The sequence below is a fragment of the Zea mays genome, chromosome 8, assembly GCF_902167145.1.
Source record: "Zea mays cultivar B73 chromosome 8, Zm-B73-REFERENCE-NAM-5.0, whole genome shotgun sequence".
In the NCBI taxonomy this organism is placed as follows: Eukaryota; Viridiplantae; Streptophyta; class Magnoliopsida; order Poales; family Poaceae; genus Zea; species Zea mays.
The window spans coordinates 167,936,371-167,954,187 of NC_050103.1; the positions used below are offsets into that span (position 1 = coordinate 167,936,371).

At 47.6% G+C, this 17,817-nt stretch overlaps 3 protein-coding genes and 1 pseudogene across 3 annotated transcripts; 2 read left to right on the top strand and 2 right to left on the bottom strand.

The window, feature by feature from the left end:
- Positions 1–217: 217 nt before the first annotated feature.
- Positions 218–382, top strand: LOC111590081 (uncharacterized; annotated as a pseudogene).
- A 1,353-nt stretch (positions 383–1,735) lies between these two features.
- LOC100384442 (SNF1-related protein kinase regulatory subunit gamma-1) lies at positions 1,736–4,092 on the top strand. Its single transcript, XM_008657104.4, has 4 exons — positions 1,736–2,525; positions 2,630–3,097; positions 3,188–3,348; positions 3,446–4,092. Exons 1-4 carry the CDS (start codon positions 2,124–2,126, stop codon positions 3,723–3,725), a joined length of 1,311 nt encoding a protein of 436 aa, XP_008655326.1. The 5' UTR covers positions 1,736–2,123; the 3' UTR covers positions 3,726–4,092.
- A 428-nt stretch (positions 4,093–4,520) lies between these two features.
- Positions 4,521–7,536, bottom strand: LOC103636348 (exocyst complex component EXO70B1). The gene is made up of 2 exons (XM_008658708.4): positions 5,385–7,536; positions 4,521–5,128 (listed from the first exon to the last, which is right to left on the bottom strand). Exon 1 carries the CDS (start codon positions 7,409–7,411, stop codon positions 5,393–5,395), a length of 2,019 nt encoding a protein of 672 aa, XP_008656930.2. The 5' UTR covers positions 7,412–7,536; the 3' UTR covers positions 4,521–5,128; positions 5,385–5,392.
- Positions 7,537–14,719: 7,183 nt separating this feature from the next.
- On the bottom strand, positions 14,720–16,589 carry LOC103636349 (uncharacterized protein At1g28695). Its single transcript, XM_008658709.4, has 3 exons — positions 16,176–16,589; positions 15,673–16,035; positions 14,720–15,560 (listed from the first exon to the last, which is right to left on the bottom strand). The coding sequence occupies exons 1-3, from the start codon at positions 16,452–16,454 to the stop codon at positions 15,051–15,053; spliced, it is 1,152 nt and encodes a 383-aa protein (XP_008656931.1). The 5' UTR covers positions 16,455–16,589; the 3' UTR covers positions 14,720–15,050.
- Between the last annotated feature and the right edge of the window lie 1,228 nt (positions 16,590–17,817).

The following is a 17,817-nucleotide window of genomic DNA, read 5'->3' on the forward strand; positions in this document are numbered from 1 at the left end:
CGTGGTGCATCACATGCGAAGCGCATATGTATGTTTCTCTCTGGCTTCTCACCTACCAATAAGTCATTACACAACAAATGGGTCGTGAGAAATCATCCAAGCCTAATACGATAAAAAGCCATAGGTTGCGTAACGCTCTCACATAGTACCACTTCGCTAGCTAAAGGGGACGAATGACTAAGCAATCTATAAAAAAGGGTAGGCTCCTTTTAAACTCATATCTTTATCACCCTTTTGGCTAAGACAACCTGTAATATTTGTTATTATTAGTTTAATATCTGATATGTGAACTACGTTTTCACTTTGATATAAAGTTTATTGCTTTTTTCGGGTATTGTCGAAGGTAAACTCTAGTCGGGTGGCGGATAACACCCGCCCTAATCCTAAGATGAGGAAGGGGCTTGAAGTTAGCTTGTAGAGATGTATGAACACATGAACACATAAGGATTTAGAGTGGTTCAGTCCGTCGGAGTGTAATATCCTACTCCACTATGAGTTGCTTTGCTCGTAGCTTGTAAAATTTATGTCTAAGTCTCCCTGTCCGTGTGTATGCTACCCCTTTTATAGTCCAAGGGGGGCACATATATGGTGACCAAGCCCCGACAAGTAGGCCCGACAATCTAATACTTAAATGTGTAGAAGATGGAGAGATGAATCCTGGCAGACCAAGATCTCCTCCCACCGCAGTTAGATACCTTCTCTTGGTCTTCGTGTGGATCTCCTAGTATCCTACACCCTTTCCATGTCTAATCGGAGCAATGGTGTAGACTTTGTGTAGGTTGCGGCGTAGTCTGATACGTTGTCGTGCGTAGGGGTGTATAGATGTTATTGTCCTATTCCCTCATCCTGTTACATCCCGCCTCGGTAAGCATGGGGAACACTCGGAGTCATAATGGGGATGCGTTGAGTCAATGGTCTTGCCTTGGTAACACGTGGGTAACAGTATAGCCCGCGCACTGTGGACTGGGCGTGCCACCGAAGTGGACAGGCGCACGTCTTATCTGTATTTAATGTTGGGACGACTCATGCCAGAGGCATGTGTCAGGCTCCGCTAGCTGGCTTATGTCATGCCACATGGCGACAGCGGGTCTCTGCCTGGAGCAAGGGTCAGGAACTACTAGCCACGTGGTAGCTTCTCACCTCCCGTACCTGAGGATTTGGAAGTCACTCGTGGATGTCTGGGCTTTATCCACATTAGTCCGGACATGTGCACGACACCGAACTACCCCTGATGGGTGGTCCAAATGGCACACGCAAGGGGTCCAAGACGACCCATGAGTGTTCGATCCTTGACTAAATTCCACAGAGTGCTTCTTCTCTATGGACACAGTGCTTCTTCTCTGTAGACACATGGCAGACCTAGATCCCTACTGTTGGGGATCCGAAGAGCCTTCGTGGAGATTTGGCCCCCTGCTAGGACCAATGGCCTGGCCAGACAAACCTAGTCTATGAGCTAGGGCAGATCGCATGTGATCATGTGTCTAAAGCTTGCCATAATGATCCTGCCTTGACCGAGCAGGAGTGGGTACCCCATTCTTAAGGTACCGACATATATCAAATATGTTTTTGTGTCGTCGCAACGCACGAACATTATACTATTGTTTTCTTTTTACAAAAGGGATGACGATAGAAACAAGAGAAACTGATGCTTTACAGGGGTAGGGAAGAGATAAGAATTATGGCATTTTCTAAATATGTTACTTTTATTATATAGATAGAGATAATGTATTATGTATATCTAAATATATATACCAATAATAGATAAAATATCTTGCAATTCAGAATGTAGAGAGTGACAACTAAGATCAGCTAGGTATGGATTTGGATGTCTGGTAGTAAGCCAAGCAATTAACATCTCCTTGTGCATGGAGATGCAGGCGCAGGATACCAGCCACGCATGACTCAGGGGCGTTCCTATGACCCCGCGAAGCCGATGGCTAGGAGCGACACATCTGACTGTCAGATCCGCGCGCGCCTCAGTTGTCGGGTGCAAGCCATGGACCAAAATAGCTATTAGCTAGCGGGTAGCGCATGACATGAATGAACGAAGAAAGAGCAGCAAGAAGCCGTGACGGAGTAGCAGCACCCCCCGGCAACGCGCAGAGGGGAGAGGCGAGGCGGCCATGCAGGCGGTGCGGACGCGGGCGGAGCAGCGTGGTGCCGAGGCGGAGGCGACCCCGCACGGGAGCGCGCGGTCGTGGAGCCCCGAGGCGGAGATCGGCATGCGCGTGGAGGACATCTGGGACAGCCTGGACGTGCAGCAGCGGCAGCTGAGCCACGGCGACAAGCTCAACAGTTGCTTCGACAGCATCCCCGTCGCGTCCTTCCCGCACGCCTTCGACGGCGCCCAGCTGGTGGAGATCCCCTCGGACGCCACGCTCGCCGAGGCCGTCGACATCCTGTCCCGCAACCGGATCATCAGCGCGCCCGTCAGGAACGTCGACGCGCCCGAGGACGCCAGCTGGATCGACCGCTACATCGGCATTGTCGAGTTCCCCGGCATCGCCGTCTGGCTGCTCCACCAGGCACGGCGGTGCTCCATGCATGGCCTCTGCTCGCTTCTCATGCGCGGCACTGCATGATGCCGCGAGGAAACTCTGACCCCGCTGATCTGCTCCTTTCCTTACAGTCTGAAGCCGCGGCGACGGCCGAAGTAGGCGCCGACGAGCTGGCAGCGAAGCTAGGCACCGTCACGCTGGAGGGCGCCGCCGCAGCCGCGGCGGCGGCGGCCGTCACGTCCAAAGCGGCGGCGGAGCCTGAGGGAGCCATCGCGGAAGTCTTCGGAGCCCTGCCGTCTTCGGACCTGTTCAACAAAACGAAGGTGAAGGATATCTCCGGGTCGTTCCGGTGGGCGCCGTTCCTGGCGCTGCAGAGCTCCGACACCTTCCTCACCATGCTGCTGCTGCTGTCCAAGTACCGGATGAAGAGCCTGCCGGTGGTGGACATCGGCGAGGGCACCATCAGCAACATCATCACGCAGGCCGCCGTCGTGCACATGCTCTCCGAGTGCGTCGGCCTCCACTGGTTCGAGGAGTGGGGCACCAAGACGCTCTCCGAGATCGGCCTGCCCATCATGAGGCTCAGCAAGATCGTCAAGGTGCACTAGGCATTTCTGATTCCGATCCAGAATCCCCATTTCTCGGTGATGATCCTCCTGATCCTGGTGGCGGTGAAACTGTATTGGCAGGTGCGCGAGGACGAGCCGGCACTCAAGGCCTTCCGGCTGATGAGGAGAAAAGGGGTTGGAGGCATACCGGTGGTGGACGATAGCGGCAGGGCGGTAGGCAGCATAATGATCAAGGATGTCAAGCATCTCCTTACTGCATCGGAGACAAACAGAGACTACAGGTCAGGTCTTTACATGGCAACATCATCAATCTCAGAAACATCGTTTTGTATGAACATGAAATGAGTTGTGTATTTGACCAGAGACCGCTGCTTGCAGGACCCTAACAGCCAAAGAATTCATCGCGAATGCGAGACAGAGCTCCGGCGAAAGGCAAATGAGCATCATAACGTGCAAAAGGGGGGACAGCGTCAAGGACATAATACTGAAGCTGGATGCAGAGAAGAGGCAGAGGATCTACGTGATCAACGAGGAAGGGAACCTGGACGGGTTGATCACCCTCAGAGATATAATCGCCAAGCTGGTGTATGAACCGCCTGGCTACTTTGGGGACTTCTTCAATGGTGTTATCCCTCTACCATCCAACAGCAGGGTCTGAAAAAGTCAAGAAAACCTTTTACCATGCTCTCTGTTTACTCTCCTTCTCTCTATGATTTGGTAACACCTATGTTCCATTTCTAGTGTCCATAATTTTTTTAGTGAGCTTCCTTCGTCTATAATTATCACTTATGTAGATGAATAATGGTAGCTTGTCATAACGCTTCCATGTGTGGAACAATAATGCTGTGTCCATGTTTATGTTAAACAAGTCGATGCCTGGAATTTAGCCATGCCAGCTTCACTTGTCTCCAGAGTATCATTTACCCTGTTCTGTTCCTGAGACTAGGCACTATAGCTTGCTGCTCACTTTACCTGGCATTTTTATTTATTGCTCAATCCAAAGGGCTTTCACCTAAATTTTAAGATTTTGTGGTTTATCATCCGTAGGAATTCTCTCTCTGATTACTCTCAACAGCTTGAAACTATGAAGCACACATCTTATCCTTCTGTTCAGAATTTTTCATATCAATTTACTGCATAAAGCTTATCGTTTTACTTCCTACTTACGTAGGAGATACTCTATCTTTCCTTAACTACACATATCTAACATGTATATGTGCATTAGTCAATATAAGAAACTATGATTAGACAGGTTACTATTCTACTCTATCAGCTATTTCCTCAAACATCACAAGTTTTATGTGTATGTTCAGTGCCTCAGTGGTATATAAGAGCAGAAAAAAAAACTAACAAAGTACCAAACTACCCAAATAAGGGAAAGATCCCAATTTCAGCAATTAGATAACACATGTACAAAAACCAAATGGAACCAAAGTTGGATAAACAGAGAACATCGTTTAGGAACTGAAAAGTTTAAGAACATTGTAAAGCATCATGAAAATGCTACTTTTACGATCAGAGATTAACAAGACAACGGGACCATTTGTTGTCATTAACAAATGAATATAACAGGAGGCTGCAACGCACTATACGAAAGGTTGCAACAAGGTAAATGTGAACATGACTGCTGGTAGGACTGTACATAAAAATGACTAGCACCAACATTCTTTTGAAGTCAAACATGGCTCACGAGATGTTACAATCGGCAAAAAAAAAAGATAATATGTATTAATTACAATTATACAGCTTATGGCAGATGCAGTTGTCATAATCCCATGTGCAAGCCTCAATGATGTGACCACACACCATGACAGGATCAAGGATGACAGGCTAAAGTATTCAGTTCAGGTTGCTTTGAAGTTCACACAGTTTTTGTCAGTTGTCTTCAGACATTCAAAAGATGTTGGAAGGTCAAGTTCTCTGTACAGACCTTTAAGTTCCAACCAAGTTAGGGTAGGCTAGAAGTTCCATGTACGGTAGTTCAAGAAATTTGGAAGGAAACTTGGAACTAGCATCATCAAATTTGCATGTCTTGAGGTTGCATAGTTGATATGAACATCCCTGGACATCAAAAGGGTCATAATAGTGAGTTTATTGTTCAGACCGACAGAACGATAAGTGATAGAATTTGAAGAAAAATCACTGCTTCAAAAACTTTGCAATTGTCGTAAATCATGATCATAACTAATCTATGACGGACAATATACCATGCCAATATTCTCTTACAGTTCAACGAAGCAAGCAAAATGAAAAGGTCAGACTGCATAACCTTCCAATAATACATGTATGGGAACACAGCCCGTGAGATGGCACTCACCTTGACCATCAAGCATTTGGCTTTCTCCCTTCAAAAAACTCCGAGACCTGGTTCTCCAAATCATCAGGGTTGTACTTTATATACCTTGCAGAACCCCTCCCTCCCTCTAGTTGGCCATGAAATCTTCCAACAAATGAACGGTATGCTGGAAGAACCTTCTCGGAGATGGAAATCTTCAGCTCTTCTCTTAACTGAGGATCGACAACCTTCCATGATGTCTGAGTCCTGTACAGCTCCTCAAAGGCCAAGTTGAAGTTTTTGAATCTATCCTTCAGTGCAGCCTTGAGTGCGCCTGATGAACCCATTGTGTGTGGAAGCCCATCGTCTCTCAGGCAAGCTAACACCCTAGTCCATGATGACCGGAGATACCCTGTAGAGTATTGCCTTATCTGACCACGATGTTTGCGAATCCAGTTATCACCAAGCAATGTCTTGAGCTCTGAATCCTTCACCTTCTGCACAATGTACAGCAGATTGTTCATAAAAAATATGTTCTGCAGCGCTTCATCCTCATACAGCCTCGATTTCTCATCAATCTTGCACTGTAGGTGTGTGATCAGCATGAACACGCAGTGCCCCAATGGAGTCGTGTTCGGATTATCAACCCCAGTCAGCTCAGTATCCCAATATTCCAGAAGCCTATTTAGCGAGGCATTGTAATCCGCAAGCAGACACACATAGTTCATGACATAGCGGGTAAGAGGATGGATCTCCCCACCAGGCAGCGGTCTCCGACTCCGAGAAGTCTCTCCCTGTATGGCATTAGCAAACTCTTCAATCGTGCCACGCGCTGCATCACCGAGCCGTACCAGTATTCCCTCAGCCTCGTCCTTGATGAAATCCTTTGCGTCACCGGAGAACAAGCCTTCAAGCTCTGGCAGCACCTCAGCAAGCGCCTCATACATACCAAGGATGCGAAACAGCTTCTCTGTGGACCTCTTCCCGATCGCAATGGCGTCAGCGAAGTTGAGCATCTGGAGGACACAGCCCTTGGCCGCCTCAGTGAAGCACTCCTCCTCGGCGTTAGGGTCGGCCGCAAGGATCTGGCTGCAGATGCGGCGCTCCTCAGCAAGGAGGCCCCGGACAACGACCTTGAACGCCTGGATCCACTTCTTCGTCTTGCCGTCAAGCACGCCCCACTCCACCTGCTGCACCTCCTCGAGGCTCATCTTGTCGATCCCGAGCACGGCGAGGCGTTCCATGAGCGTGTCCCGGCGCACCTCCCCGTAGACCTGGCACAGCTCGGGCGCGTAGCCCGCGCGCAGCATGACGTCGGCGATGTCCCTGAGGGCGCTGACGGTGTCCGGGGCCATGAGGTAGGGCAAGGTCTCGTCGTCGGAGGCGGAGCTCCTGCCGCACTGCTGCTCGTCTCCCCCCACGGCGGCCGGGTGGTGGGCGAAGGAGTGGCAGTCTAGGTCTACGGCGGAGGAGTTGAAGGAGGGCACCGTGAGCGAGAGCCGCCGGAGGAGCGAGGTCTGGAGGTCCTCTGGGGCGAGCGGCGGCGCCCCGCGCACGAGCAGGTGGCGGAACTCGTCCTCGAGCCGCGTCATGGCGGCCTGCAGCGCGGCCTCGGCGCGCGGGCCCGGCGCGCCAACGAGGCAGGCGACCGCGGCGAGGTACTCCTCGGCGCCCTCCCGCGAGTCGAACACCAGCGCTTCCCCGGCAGCGGGGGACACCCGGCGCTCGACCACCTCGGCCGCCCCGGCAGCGGGGGACACCCGGCGCTCGACCACCTCGGCCGCCACGTCCCACTCCGCCTCGGCCCGGGCAGCGGCGTCGTCTTCGTCGTAGTCGGCCTCGTCCCCCTCCCTCTGGGTCCCCTCGTCCGCCTCCAGGATGGAACCAACGGCGGCGGCGGCAGGGGGAGGAGTGAAGAGGTCGGACATGAGCGAGAGGCGGTTGTCGAAGCCGGAGAGGATGCGGATCATGTCGTCGGCAGCGTTCTTGGAGCTGGCGAGCAACTTGACGATGTGCTGCGCCGCCGCAATCACCTTCTCCTGCCCGTCCGGTGGTGCCGCCGCCGCCATCCTCGACTGCCGCGGTATCGGCGGCTTCTTCGAACGGGGATGGGAGAAAGGCCGAGGGAGGGGAGGAGAGAAGAGGAATGAGATGGACGGGGAAGCGAAATGGAGTCGACTAATCTGCCCGCTGCGCTGAGCTGGCGGTTTTAAATGCGACCACGCCTGGTTTGCTTCCTCGTCAGATATCGTTCGCTCTTGATCGTACGGACGATATTCGTTACGCAGGGCCGTGCGGAACCAGATCGTCTGCAGTACTGCAGGCTGCTGTGCGTACGTCCATCGCAAATCGATCCAACGGTTGTCCGGGCGTTCAGTCCTACTCATCAATTTCTTGTAAAAGTGCATCGTCGGACGCCGCAGTGCGCCGGTGGGCCTCTGCATTTTGCTGGACTTGTATTGTACCTATAGCCCATATTGTGGCCCAACAATTTCTTCTATTATTATTTGTCTCCTGCATTATCCATGCTAGGTGTTTGAATACACTAGAACAAATAGTTAATTGGCTAAAAAATGTTATTGAAATTAGCTAGCTGATAAATATCTACCTAACTATTAACTAAATTACCAAAAATATCTAATAGTTGAACTATTAGATAGGATGTTTGAATGTCTCAACTAATTTTAGCCACTAACTATCAGTTCTAGTGCCTTTAAACACCTCTAAGACATGCTGACGCAGGCGTAATAGAGGAAAAAGGATGCAGGAAAGCAGCATATCCAAGGGAATATTTACTCCGACACAACACCGATTGGGCAGCACAAAGGGCGAATTTGGAGGGCAAACAAACGATTCATCCAGTTCAAAGGAAGATGTGAGAGGATGTGAATGGAGAGCCCTACACGTGAGTAGGCACGGCAACGAGGAATTCCCCATCGAAAAATAGCTCTCTACTTCGTTTACGTGACAATAAAATTGCATCCTCTCTTCGCCTTGTCGCCACTAGAGTAAACTATGTCACTATCGTTGCTGGCCATCCAGAGCCTGGAGAGTTCATCGAGAACGTGCAAACCCCATACCTGCGCTCTAACTGTCGGTGTTTCAAACCTTCGCTCCAACAAGTAAATTTATATGTCCACGTCCTGGGCTCCGGATGGTGTGCTCGGTTGGCGCAAGGTTTATACTGGTTCGGACAGAATGTCCATACATCTAGTCTTCGGTGGCTCGCGCTACCGAGACCTTTGTTACTTGATGCTCGTAGTAGGGGTTACAAGCGAGTTACAAGCGGGCGAGAGAGGGAAGAAGACCTCCAAAGTCTCTTATAGGAGGGTGGACTTAAAATACTACGGGACTGGAGTCCTACTCTAGGCCTTGGCTGTGGCCTCCAGGTCTTTAGGTCTCATTGAGCGTGTGTCGTTGCCTTCTGGAGTTATCAATTTTTTTGTCTGGGTGTCGAACCCCCGTCCTCATGACCGACCTCCTCCTATTATAGGCAAAAGTGAGGGTCGATCGTCGGTGGCTTTCCCAAGAAGGAGCCACTATATCGTGGTAAAAACGGGTGTTTTACCTTGGTGAGGCTGTGTTGGTTGTACGCGTCTTAGTCGTCTCTTCTCGTGCTCATTATAACAGACAGCGTGGGCGGCGCAGGGCCCTGACGCCATCATTACTACCTCCACGCCACGCCAACCCTTGGCCTTCGTAGCCTGGGTCTCGACGTGGCTCGTCGCGTTGCAAGCTCTATAGATGGCCTGCACACTCAGGCCAAGTCCTAATATGTCATGAGTGCGCCGTAGCCCGAGGGGCTCGTAGGTCATGAGTGTACTGCATGTCGAGGGGCTCGCAGGTCATGACTAGAAGGCAGACCGGCTCTCTACTACGGCTCAGTGCTAGACGTAGTCAATGTAGCCGACCACTTACGGCGGGTCAGTCTTGGATCAGGCGAGGAATTCAGTCGAGTGTCTTCCTTTCGGTTCGACTGGCCCCCTTTCTAGCTCCGCCATGCCCGACCTCGAGCTCGGTGCCTCGTGGTTTATCCAGGAGCGGACGCTTCCAAGGTAGACAGTTCCCTTATTCCCCCGCTGATCGCTGGTCCCCGGTAGTTCGGAGGTCCTTATCCCGTGCACTCTCTCTGACTAGTGGGACCTAGGGGCCATGGACCTTTTACCCAACAAATAGCAACACTTAGACAATACCTAGTTTGCACATTCTAATTTTCTTATTTGCATAGGATTTGTTCTACATATTTATGGCCTAGATTATCAAAGTTTTTAGAAATTCTAATTTACCCCCTCCCCCTCTTTGGCGTTCGTGTTCCTTTCAATTGAGAGGGCGGTTTGGCTCATTTAGAATATTTGGAATATTTTAGCTTCACCGCTAATCGAGCCGACACTTTTTAGAGGAAGGGATGAATACTCATAGGCCACCACACTTCGATGGCACTAACTTCCCCTATTATAATGCTAGATGGCTTGTTACATAGAAGATGTTGATCTAAGAGTCACTCGCGATGGGATGAAACCACCTTATAATCCCGAGAAGCCCACCGCCTGAGACAAAAAAGAATACATTTGGATGCTAGAGCCAAAAGTTGCTTGTATGAATCTCTTAGCATAGAAATTATCAATCAAGTATTCACTTTGAAAACTGCTAATGAGATTTGGCTAAAATTGCACGAGCTCCATGACAACACATCAAATATATGTGGGCAAAAATAATGTCTACTTTTAAACGAGTACAATTCTTTTGCTATAAAAGAAAATGAGCTTGTTAGATACATGTATTCATGTTTAAATCTTGTTATTTCTGAACTCAATTATATTGGCATTAATAAGTTAGACGATGTGGATAATGTAAGGAAGATCATTTCTCTTCTATCACAACGAAAATATGAGAGCATCATCACCATCCTTCACAACTTAGAGGACTTAAGCCAAATGATCTCGACACTCATGATCGGGAAAATTGTGGCATTTGAGATGTCACGAAAGATGGGTCAGGAGGAGGCCACTTCATCAACGCCATATGCTTTTGCATGTGATGAAAAAAGAAAGGCAGAAGAAGGCTCCTAGCTCAAGTTCCTCGAGCGAAGAAAAAGAGGAATATGAAGAAGACGATGATGGAGAAGATGATCAAGTCTCTACATCATATTCGGAAGACGAAGAAATGATCTGACACGTCGGAAAGGTAATGAGTATGATTCGCAAGATTAATCTAATGGGTGGTTCCCTGCAGGTCGATGATCCTCTTTAACAATGACAGGAAAAGGCAAAGAAAGGGAGGATGCTTCACATGTGGGGAGAAGACCATTTTCGGGATAATTGCCCAAATACGGTTGAACCCAAAAAGAGGAGGAGCAAAGGCAAAGCGCAAATACGTGACATAAGATTTATCTATTTTGTGTCTCATAGCATTAGGTTTTGAACTTTTGATGTAGCCCTACAACACAAAGGAATTATAGTTATTGCCTTGTATATACAATGACAAAAGTACTAATGAATTTCAGAGAGAAAGTTTTGTCATGTTTAGTTCCTCATGTTGGCATGAAATTTAGAAATCCAGAAGAGGGCATGAAATTAGTACATGCCAAAGTATTTCCAATGCTAGTCAAAGTGAAACTCATATTGATGTTGCTCCACCCAATGACACATTGAGTAATGCACGGTTAAAGAAAAAAGAGGTACGCGTAAGAAGTTCAAAGAGACAAAAACTTGGTTGGGAAGAAAAGTACAAAGGGTGGAAAAAGGTCAAAGAAAAACTTTGGTGCCTGTACAAGTACCAATGGTATGTCAAATTTCTTAACAAGTGCATTGTATTATTATATTATTATAGAGTTTTAGATATATTTTGAAAATTTCAACTTTCTTTTCTCACCCGGCTGAAGATATGGGGAAATAAGCAAGCATCGACAAGGGTAAGGACTCTGAAAAACATAGGACCATCACCTCCTTGACTCAACTATTGAATGGAGTAAGTGGTGGTGGTATGAAAATTGAGGGATTATTTTAGTTTTGGGGCAAATCAAGAGAGATATTTTGTTATTGACACCTGTATTTTGTTCATGTAATTGTAAAGTTTAAACCACACTATAAATTGTGGAGTATTTTGTTTGGATTGAATGTTCGGTCTAAAACAAAATTGTTCATCAGGAATTCTTCAGTGCTAGAATTCTCATTAATAATTACATTCACTTTCTTTCCAAATTCAGTATACAAATCATTCCTCATCATACAACCTTGTTGTACATGTAAATTAATTGACAATGCTAAACAATATAAGCTCAAGCCATTCTAAAACTTTCTTCAGTGTGATGCAGAAGTACAACCTCAGTCTTCTGTGTTCAGTAGCGTGTGGGCGACTTGCCTCCGTTTTTGACCTTGGGCTCTAGCCTTGGCTCTATTTCAGCGGTGCATGAGGTGTGGTCCGGTGGCGACGTTGATTTGCCTCAAGCCAAAGTTTTTGTCTGCTAAGGAAGAAAAAGGGGAAACAACGAAGTTGTTGTCTGCACATCGAGCAAGAGGAGGGACGGGTTGGCTGCGTCCGACAACACACTGTAGGATTGGACGCCTGGGCAACCGTTGGATTTACGATGGACATACGCAGTGCAACCTACAATACTGCAGGCGATTTGGTTTCGGGCTGTGTTGTGCCGTTGGTGCCTGACTGCCTGCGGCTGCGACCTGCCTAAGGGCTGTTTGGTTCAGTTTTTTTAGAATCTAGTTATGGAAATAGTCTAATTAAGGAAAGAATTTAAATATCATGGAGATTATCCGTGGAGTAAGATAAAAGAGTTTATATGGTTTAGGATGTAAAAAGTGACGGTTTCCTACTATTACAATGACTTGGTCGATTATATGTTCATGTTGATTTTGGACGGTTTTGACTAAAACGATTCACATAAAAGTGGGCTGAAAAGCTGGGTGTTTGGCAGTCTTCAACAGAAGCTGAAAAAAGCTAAAACAAAAGGTAGTTCCAGCTATGTGAAATTTGTACTGCTCGTATGCTGCCCCTGCCTCTAGTCCCTGTCGCCAAAAAAGGATGTAGGTATAAACCGCTTTGCTCGGAACCTGTGCCCCCAAAAATTAAAATATTATATTATTTAAAATGATTGAGGCACTAAAAACAAATTGAGCTCCAATATTTAAGTTCTAAATCATGTATTTTAGGAAGTAAATTATATTATTAGAATAGAAAGTGTTGAAAATGTTGTTGAAAACAAGGATATGACACTAATTTGGGGTGTATCATATTTAGGCCACTTTATAATGTGCCCTATATTATTTGATAAATTTTTTAAAAAATATAACATTGTTGGAGCTGTTTTATAAGTTGAGTCCTATATTTCAAGACAGGACAATGATTTAAGGTACTGTTGGAAATGCTCCGTATTTATAGGTCAACAATACCAGGTAGGTCTAACTCATATTGTTCTTGCTTGTTATATCTACTGATTTGAGCTTTTTCTCTTATTTAATCTTGTTGCTAGCTTCCATTTCACACTTAGTTTAGCTAGCTCGTAGCAGGTGATTATTCTTTGAGTGTAAGCTACTATATTATTCTCGTACTAACCAGCAAAGTAAGAATATTTGCCTGATATCTTGTATTTGAGAAAGCATTTTTAGTCATTGCCTATTCATACCCTCTAATCAACTATCAGTTATGCCACATTCTATTGCTGCCCATTCAAAAAACCTATCACTCTCAAAGAGGGCATAGACGCCTACTATAAGTGTGAGCATCTCATTGTTATAGGACCCCCCTACATAGGTGGACCAAGTGTTGTGGGTGACAACATGAAACCCGACTCACATCTCATCTATGTCACTAGTGTACTCCCACATAGTTTTGGTGTGTCTTTGAAGCAGTGCAATCCTTTGAGCAAAGAAGTGGGCTAAAAGTTTGTTAGTCTAATGATCGGTCCCGATAAGTTCCTTGATCCTCACAAGCACCAGATTTTCGGTCTTCATTCATCTCGAGGATATCCTGCCACTAGAGCATGTCCACCTCTGGCTCCCCTATCTGCATCTCCACACACCTACTCTAGCGGATGGTCATGTACATCCAAGATGTGTCTCCAGTGTTCCCACTTCCCAAAAAATGCGTAGATATGTAGTGGGAAAAGCATCGAGGCCCTATACACAACTAGAAATATACATTCCCAAAAGGGCTCTTTTCGCTAGAGGTTTGAGCCACAAAGAAGTGGTAGACAATGTGACACATGGCCTCACTCCAACAAATGTCCCACAAAAGTAGGAAAATGTGGATAGGGTGCGAACAGTGGACGTAAGGTGTCCAAGCTGGAGACTATAGTAGTCAAGAATGGTGTACAGAAATCTAGAGAGGGGGAAGTGAACTCCAACTATAAGATGGGGATAGAAAGCACCGTACTCGCCGGGCTCCTCCTATGGGAGCAATGCCAAAAAGGTAGCGGGATAGACGTTGTCCAAGAGTGGTGGCGAGATCTAGCCAATGATCTCTCAAACCTTGCCTAGTCCCTCTTTGTTTAGAATACGTGCCTTCGAGAGGTGATCAAGGATGGATCCGCCATCACAAACATAGAAGTTTGCAAACTCCCACAGTTCCATGGCAGGCTCCAAGCCTCCAACCAACCACTGCTAGCTTTGCGAACCATATACAATGTGTCGATGTGCGATGTCTCTTATGTTTAACGGTTGTTTGTTTAAGATTATAATCTAGTCATATTATACAACCTAACTTATTTTGAACTATGTGCTAATTAAAATAAGTTAAATTATATAATCTGGACTCTATCTATACTGAAGATTCTAGTTATCCTGTTCCATGCAGCGTTTTTATTAAATTATGAACCGACCATGAATAGAGAATCTGCATCGATGATCGCAGTTGTCATTGTATCCTGATGAACTAATGGATCTATCGAGTGAGGTTTTAATTAGATTCCATACAGAAGCAGATTTCTCCAAGCATCCTAGGATCCACTTCTGTGGCCGCAGAGGCTTCTGAACGACCGCATGGAAATTAAGGGCCTATTTGGTTCGTGGCTAACTATGCCACACTTTGTCTAAGATTAGTCGTTCGAATTGAAGAACTAACCTTAGACAGAAAAGTTAGGCAAAATGTGGCAGATTAGACAGCGATCCAAACAGGTCAATGCGCCAATGCGGTATTTTTGTATGTCAACAAATCCATAAGAGCAGTAAAGAAACTTGGTAGCAGTAGCACCATCTTTCATGTGGCTGTTGTGTGCTGAACTGCTGACTTCAGAAGGGACAGGGATGTTTTATATTAAGGCTAACGTTTTGAATTTTGATGCCACCTTCCATGTGAAATTGTTCCGAACCTCTTCGTTTGCAGGTTTAATGGTTTATTATACTAGGATCAGTCAGTCCGTCAGTCACTGAAGAAAAATAAGGGTAGATCACCCAGTACAACGACTGTTTATTGATCTGGAAACGAGAGTAATAAGTCAAAGGGTCCTCGTGCTTGGCAATTGCTTCGCAACATTCTCTCTCTCCCGTCTAGTAATTTGCAAAAGGTTTCTAAAAAAAAACTCTGTCGCATGACACCTTCATTTTATCATACAGGAGTAACAAGCAACCGTGTGTGTGTATGTTATTCAGAGCTGAGAGGTCGCATTACTAGTGCGCGCAGGCGCAGCGGTGGATGCTCGAACTGCATTTCAACCTGAAACTCCGCGGTCTCTGATGCATCTCCGGTCTCCTTCAGAGTTCAGACCCATCCCATGGACTTCTGGCACATGCGCGGGGGCGTCACCTTGAAGCTCCCCTCCTGCAGCTTCCTCTGCTCCGGCGTCAGGCTCGTGTAGTTCCTCCAATCCGCGGCGACGCTCTTGAGGTCATGCACCTTGTTCTCCAGCCCCATGCAGCAGTTGGCGTGCACGGTGCAGACCTTGTCGAAATGATCCTGGAAGTCGCAGAAGCCGCTGATGTACTCCGTCTCCAGCGGCTGGATCCTGGCCCCGAGCCTGCTGATGAGCTCGTACTTGATCTTGTTGAACACCACCTGCTCGATCAGGTTCCCGTCGAACCTCGCCCTCGCCGCCCGCCAGTACCTGACCATCTCGACGCTCCGGTTCGTCGACTTCATGTAGTAGAACCCGACGTTGTTCTCGCAGTCCAGGAGCGCCGGCGCCATCTTGGAGTTGTCCACCGAGCAGCTCATGTCGGCGTAGACGGAGATGCGCTGGAACGGGTTGCGAAGCCACAGTATGTCGGCGTCCTATATATACACACAACACAGGTGATCTATCATCGATGAGTAGGAGTAGCTAGCTCAAAGCAATTGACGAGAGTGCTGCTGGTGCTGGCAGCATGTCGGTCGATCGTCTTGCCGTGAAGAGGAAGTTGTAGCCGAGCTCCAGGACGCGCTGCTGGATGGAGAGCTTGAGCCAGATCATCTCCACGTACTCCGGGGTCCCGAACGTCTTGGCCCTGTTCATGTCCATGGACTTGACCTCGAGGAGGTAGCAGTGCGGGTGCACGGCCTTGCAGCCGCTGAAGGAGCCGGCGTCGACGGTGACGATGAGGACGTGGTCGACGAGGTGCGCTGTGTCCTCGCCGCCCCTCAAGCCGCCGAGGAAGATGTCGAGCAGCGAGTTGGGCCGCGTCCATATCTCGTTCACCGACGTCATGATCACCGTCCTGTCCTCCGTCGCCACTCTCGCCAGCAGCTCGGCAAGGCCCGCGAACTCTACCTGCATACCAGCTTGAGAAAAATGCATAGAGTACTCGCAGCTCAAGAACACATCGCTGTTCACGTTGACTAGCTTGTGTAACAACGCGCGTCTATAGAGACGGAGAGGATAGGATCGGAGCTTCGTTTACGCCTACGTACCTCGTGATCTTGCGTAGGCGCGGCACGGGCATCGGAGGCGTCGGCGGCGGCGGCGGACAGAGCATGAGCATCGGTCGTCGCCGGCTTTGCCGCGGCAGGCTGCTGCGCGGTCGATATCGACCCGTTGCCCCGCCAGCTGCTGGAGATGGTGGACAAGCCCTCGCCGAGGCGGTCGGACGCGAGGAAGAAGAGTAGGGCAGTGGGCAGCGCCGCGCCGAGGAGGAACGACACCGCGTGGCCGCTCTGCTTGCTGCTGCCTCCGAACAATCCCGCCCCCATGTCGTACCGTACGATGTAGTAAGGTAATGTGGCCGGGAGAGATGCTATATGATGTAGTGAGGGAATGCTGCCTGAGCAGTGAGCAAGAAGATCCTGTGCGTGCGGGGTGGATGTGGATCAACCAGCCCGCGCCAGATCGAGCGCACAAGCACGTGTTAAGTACTTGAAGCACGCGTAGTTTGATCTCGATCTGGCCACTGCGTGGACTTTTCATTTTGGCACAATTAATGCGCAGTAAAAAATAACTAACGCTCGTGGCCATCTACGTGAAATTTTTTTTAGCTTTAGCTCGGTCGCGGAGCCAAGGCCCGGCCACCAGACCGCTGGCCCGCTCACCTGCTACTATCAACTAAGACCCAAGTCATATACAGATATGCACCAAAACAGAGAAGTTCCACCTCGAGGCGATGTAGGTGACTGATACCATCACATACGGTGATAATGAGCTCTAAATTTTATACTATAAAATTTAAAAATAAAATCGAATTAAAATCGAACTATATTTTTATTTATTTTTGAACTAATATTTATTTATGGTCATACCATTTATTTTGTGAAGAAACATTTAGATCACGATCTATTACCATATGGTGCTGATGTCGTCGACCACCAGCTTTCTAGAATGAAAAGATGTGTGACTTGCTAAGGAACGCCATACATCTAGACCTGAAAATGTAGTATCTAAAGATAAAAGACACGTTGGTATTATGGACAAAGTTAAGGGTGTGTTTGATTCAGCTTTCTAAACTAAATTTGCTGTTGAGAGTTTGAAATCCCAACCAAATGGGTATAACAACATAATAGATTCGTAAAAATGGCCAGATTCCTCTAGTTCAATTCAGAATTACGGCTTACCCTAAATTTTTCAGATTCCTGACATCCATGTTACAAGCTATCATGCTCTTATAGAATCTATAATTGACACTTGTTTCAACTAAATAAATTTCAGTTTTTCCACAACCATCAGCTCACAACATCTTTCACGCAGCTCATAGCTAGAATAGGATTTTTCATGAATCTACACCTGAATCAAACAGACCCTAAATGAGTGTTTAAGCATGCAAAAGCAATTGCTCCTCCCACCGGCTATGACTGGGCAAATATCTGCTTCCTCTACTTCAAGACGATGGAGGTATACAATATGTCTATCCACCATGTAGTCACCTAGCTCTACTTCTATGGCCTGAATGTTATGGAGTTGGAGATGATCGAGAAGACACTTGACACATTCCTTTCTAGCAGTAGTTCCACAACAATAAGTACATGAAATGTTGTGACCTTATAAATGTGTTGCTTGGTGGTGAGGCACAAAATGAGCACCTAGTGAGGAGCTATAACATGTGCCCCACTGAGACAATAAAGT

Excerpts from the sequence above, each read along its gene's own strand:
- LOC103636349 (XM_008658709.4), bottom strand. The coding sequence starts at position 16,454 with ATGGGGGCGGGATTGTTCGGAGGCAGCAGCAAGCAGAGCGGCCACGCG. Across the intron at positions 16,036-16,175 it reads CGCCTACGCAAGATCACGAG|GTAGAGTTCGCGGGCCTTGC; the intron begins GTACGTAGGCGT and ends GCTGGTATGCAG. Across the intron at positions 15,561-15,672 it reads GCTACAACTTCCTCTTCACG|GACGCCGACATACTGTGGCT; the intron begins GCAAGACGATCG and ends GTGTATATATAG.
- LOC100384442 (XM_008657104.4), top strand. The coding sequence starts at position 2,124 with ATGCAGGCGGTGCGGACGCGGGCGGAGCAGCGTGGTGCCGAGGCGGAG. Across the intron at positions 3,098-3,187 it reads GGCTCAGCAAGATCGTCAAG|GTGCGCGAGGACGAGCCGGC; the intron begins GTGCACTAGGCA and ends CTGTATTGGCAG. Across the intron at positions 3,349-3,445 it reads GAGACAAACAGAGACTACAG|GACCCTAACAGCCAAAGAAT; the intron begins GTCAGGTCTTTA and ends CGCTGCTTGCAG.
- LOC103636348 (XM_008658708.4), bottom strand. The coding sequence starts at position 7,411 with ATGGCGGCGGCGGCACCACCGGACGGGCAGGAGAAGGTGATTGCGGCG.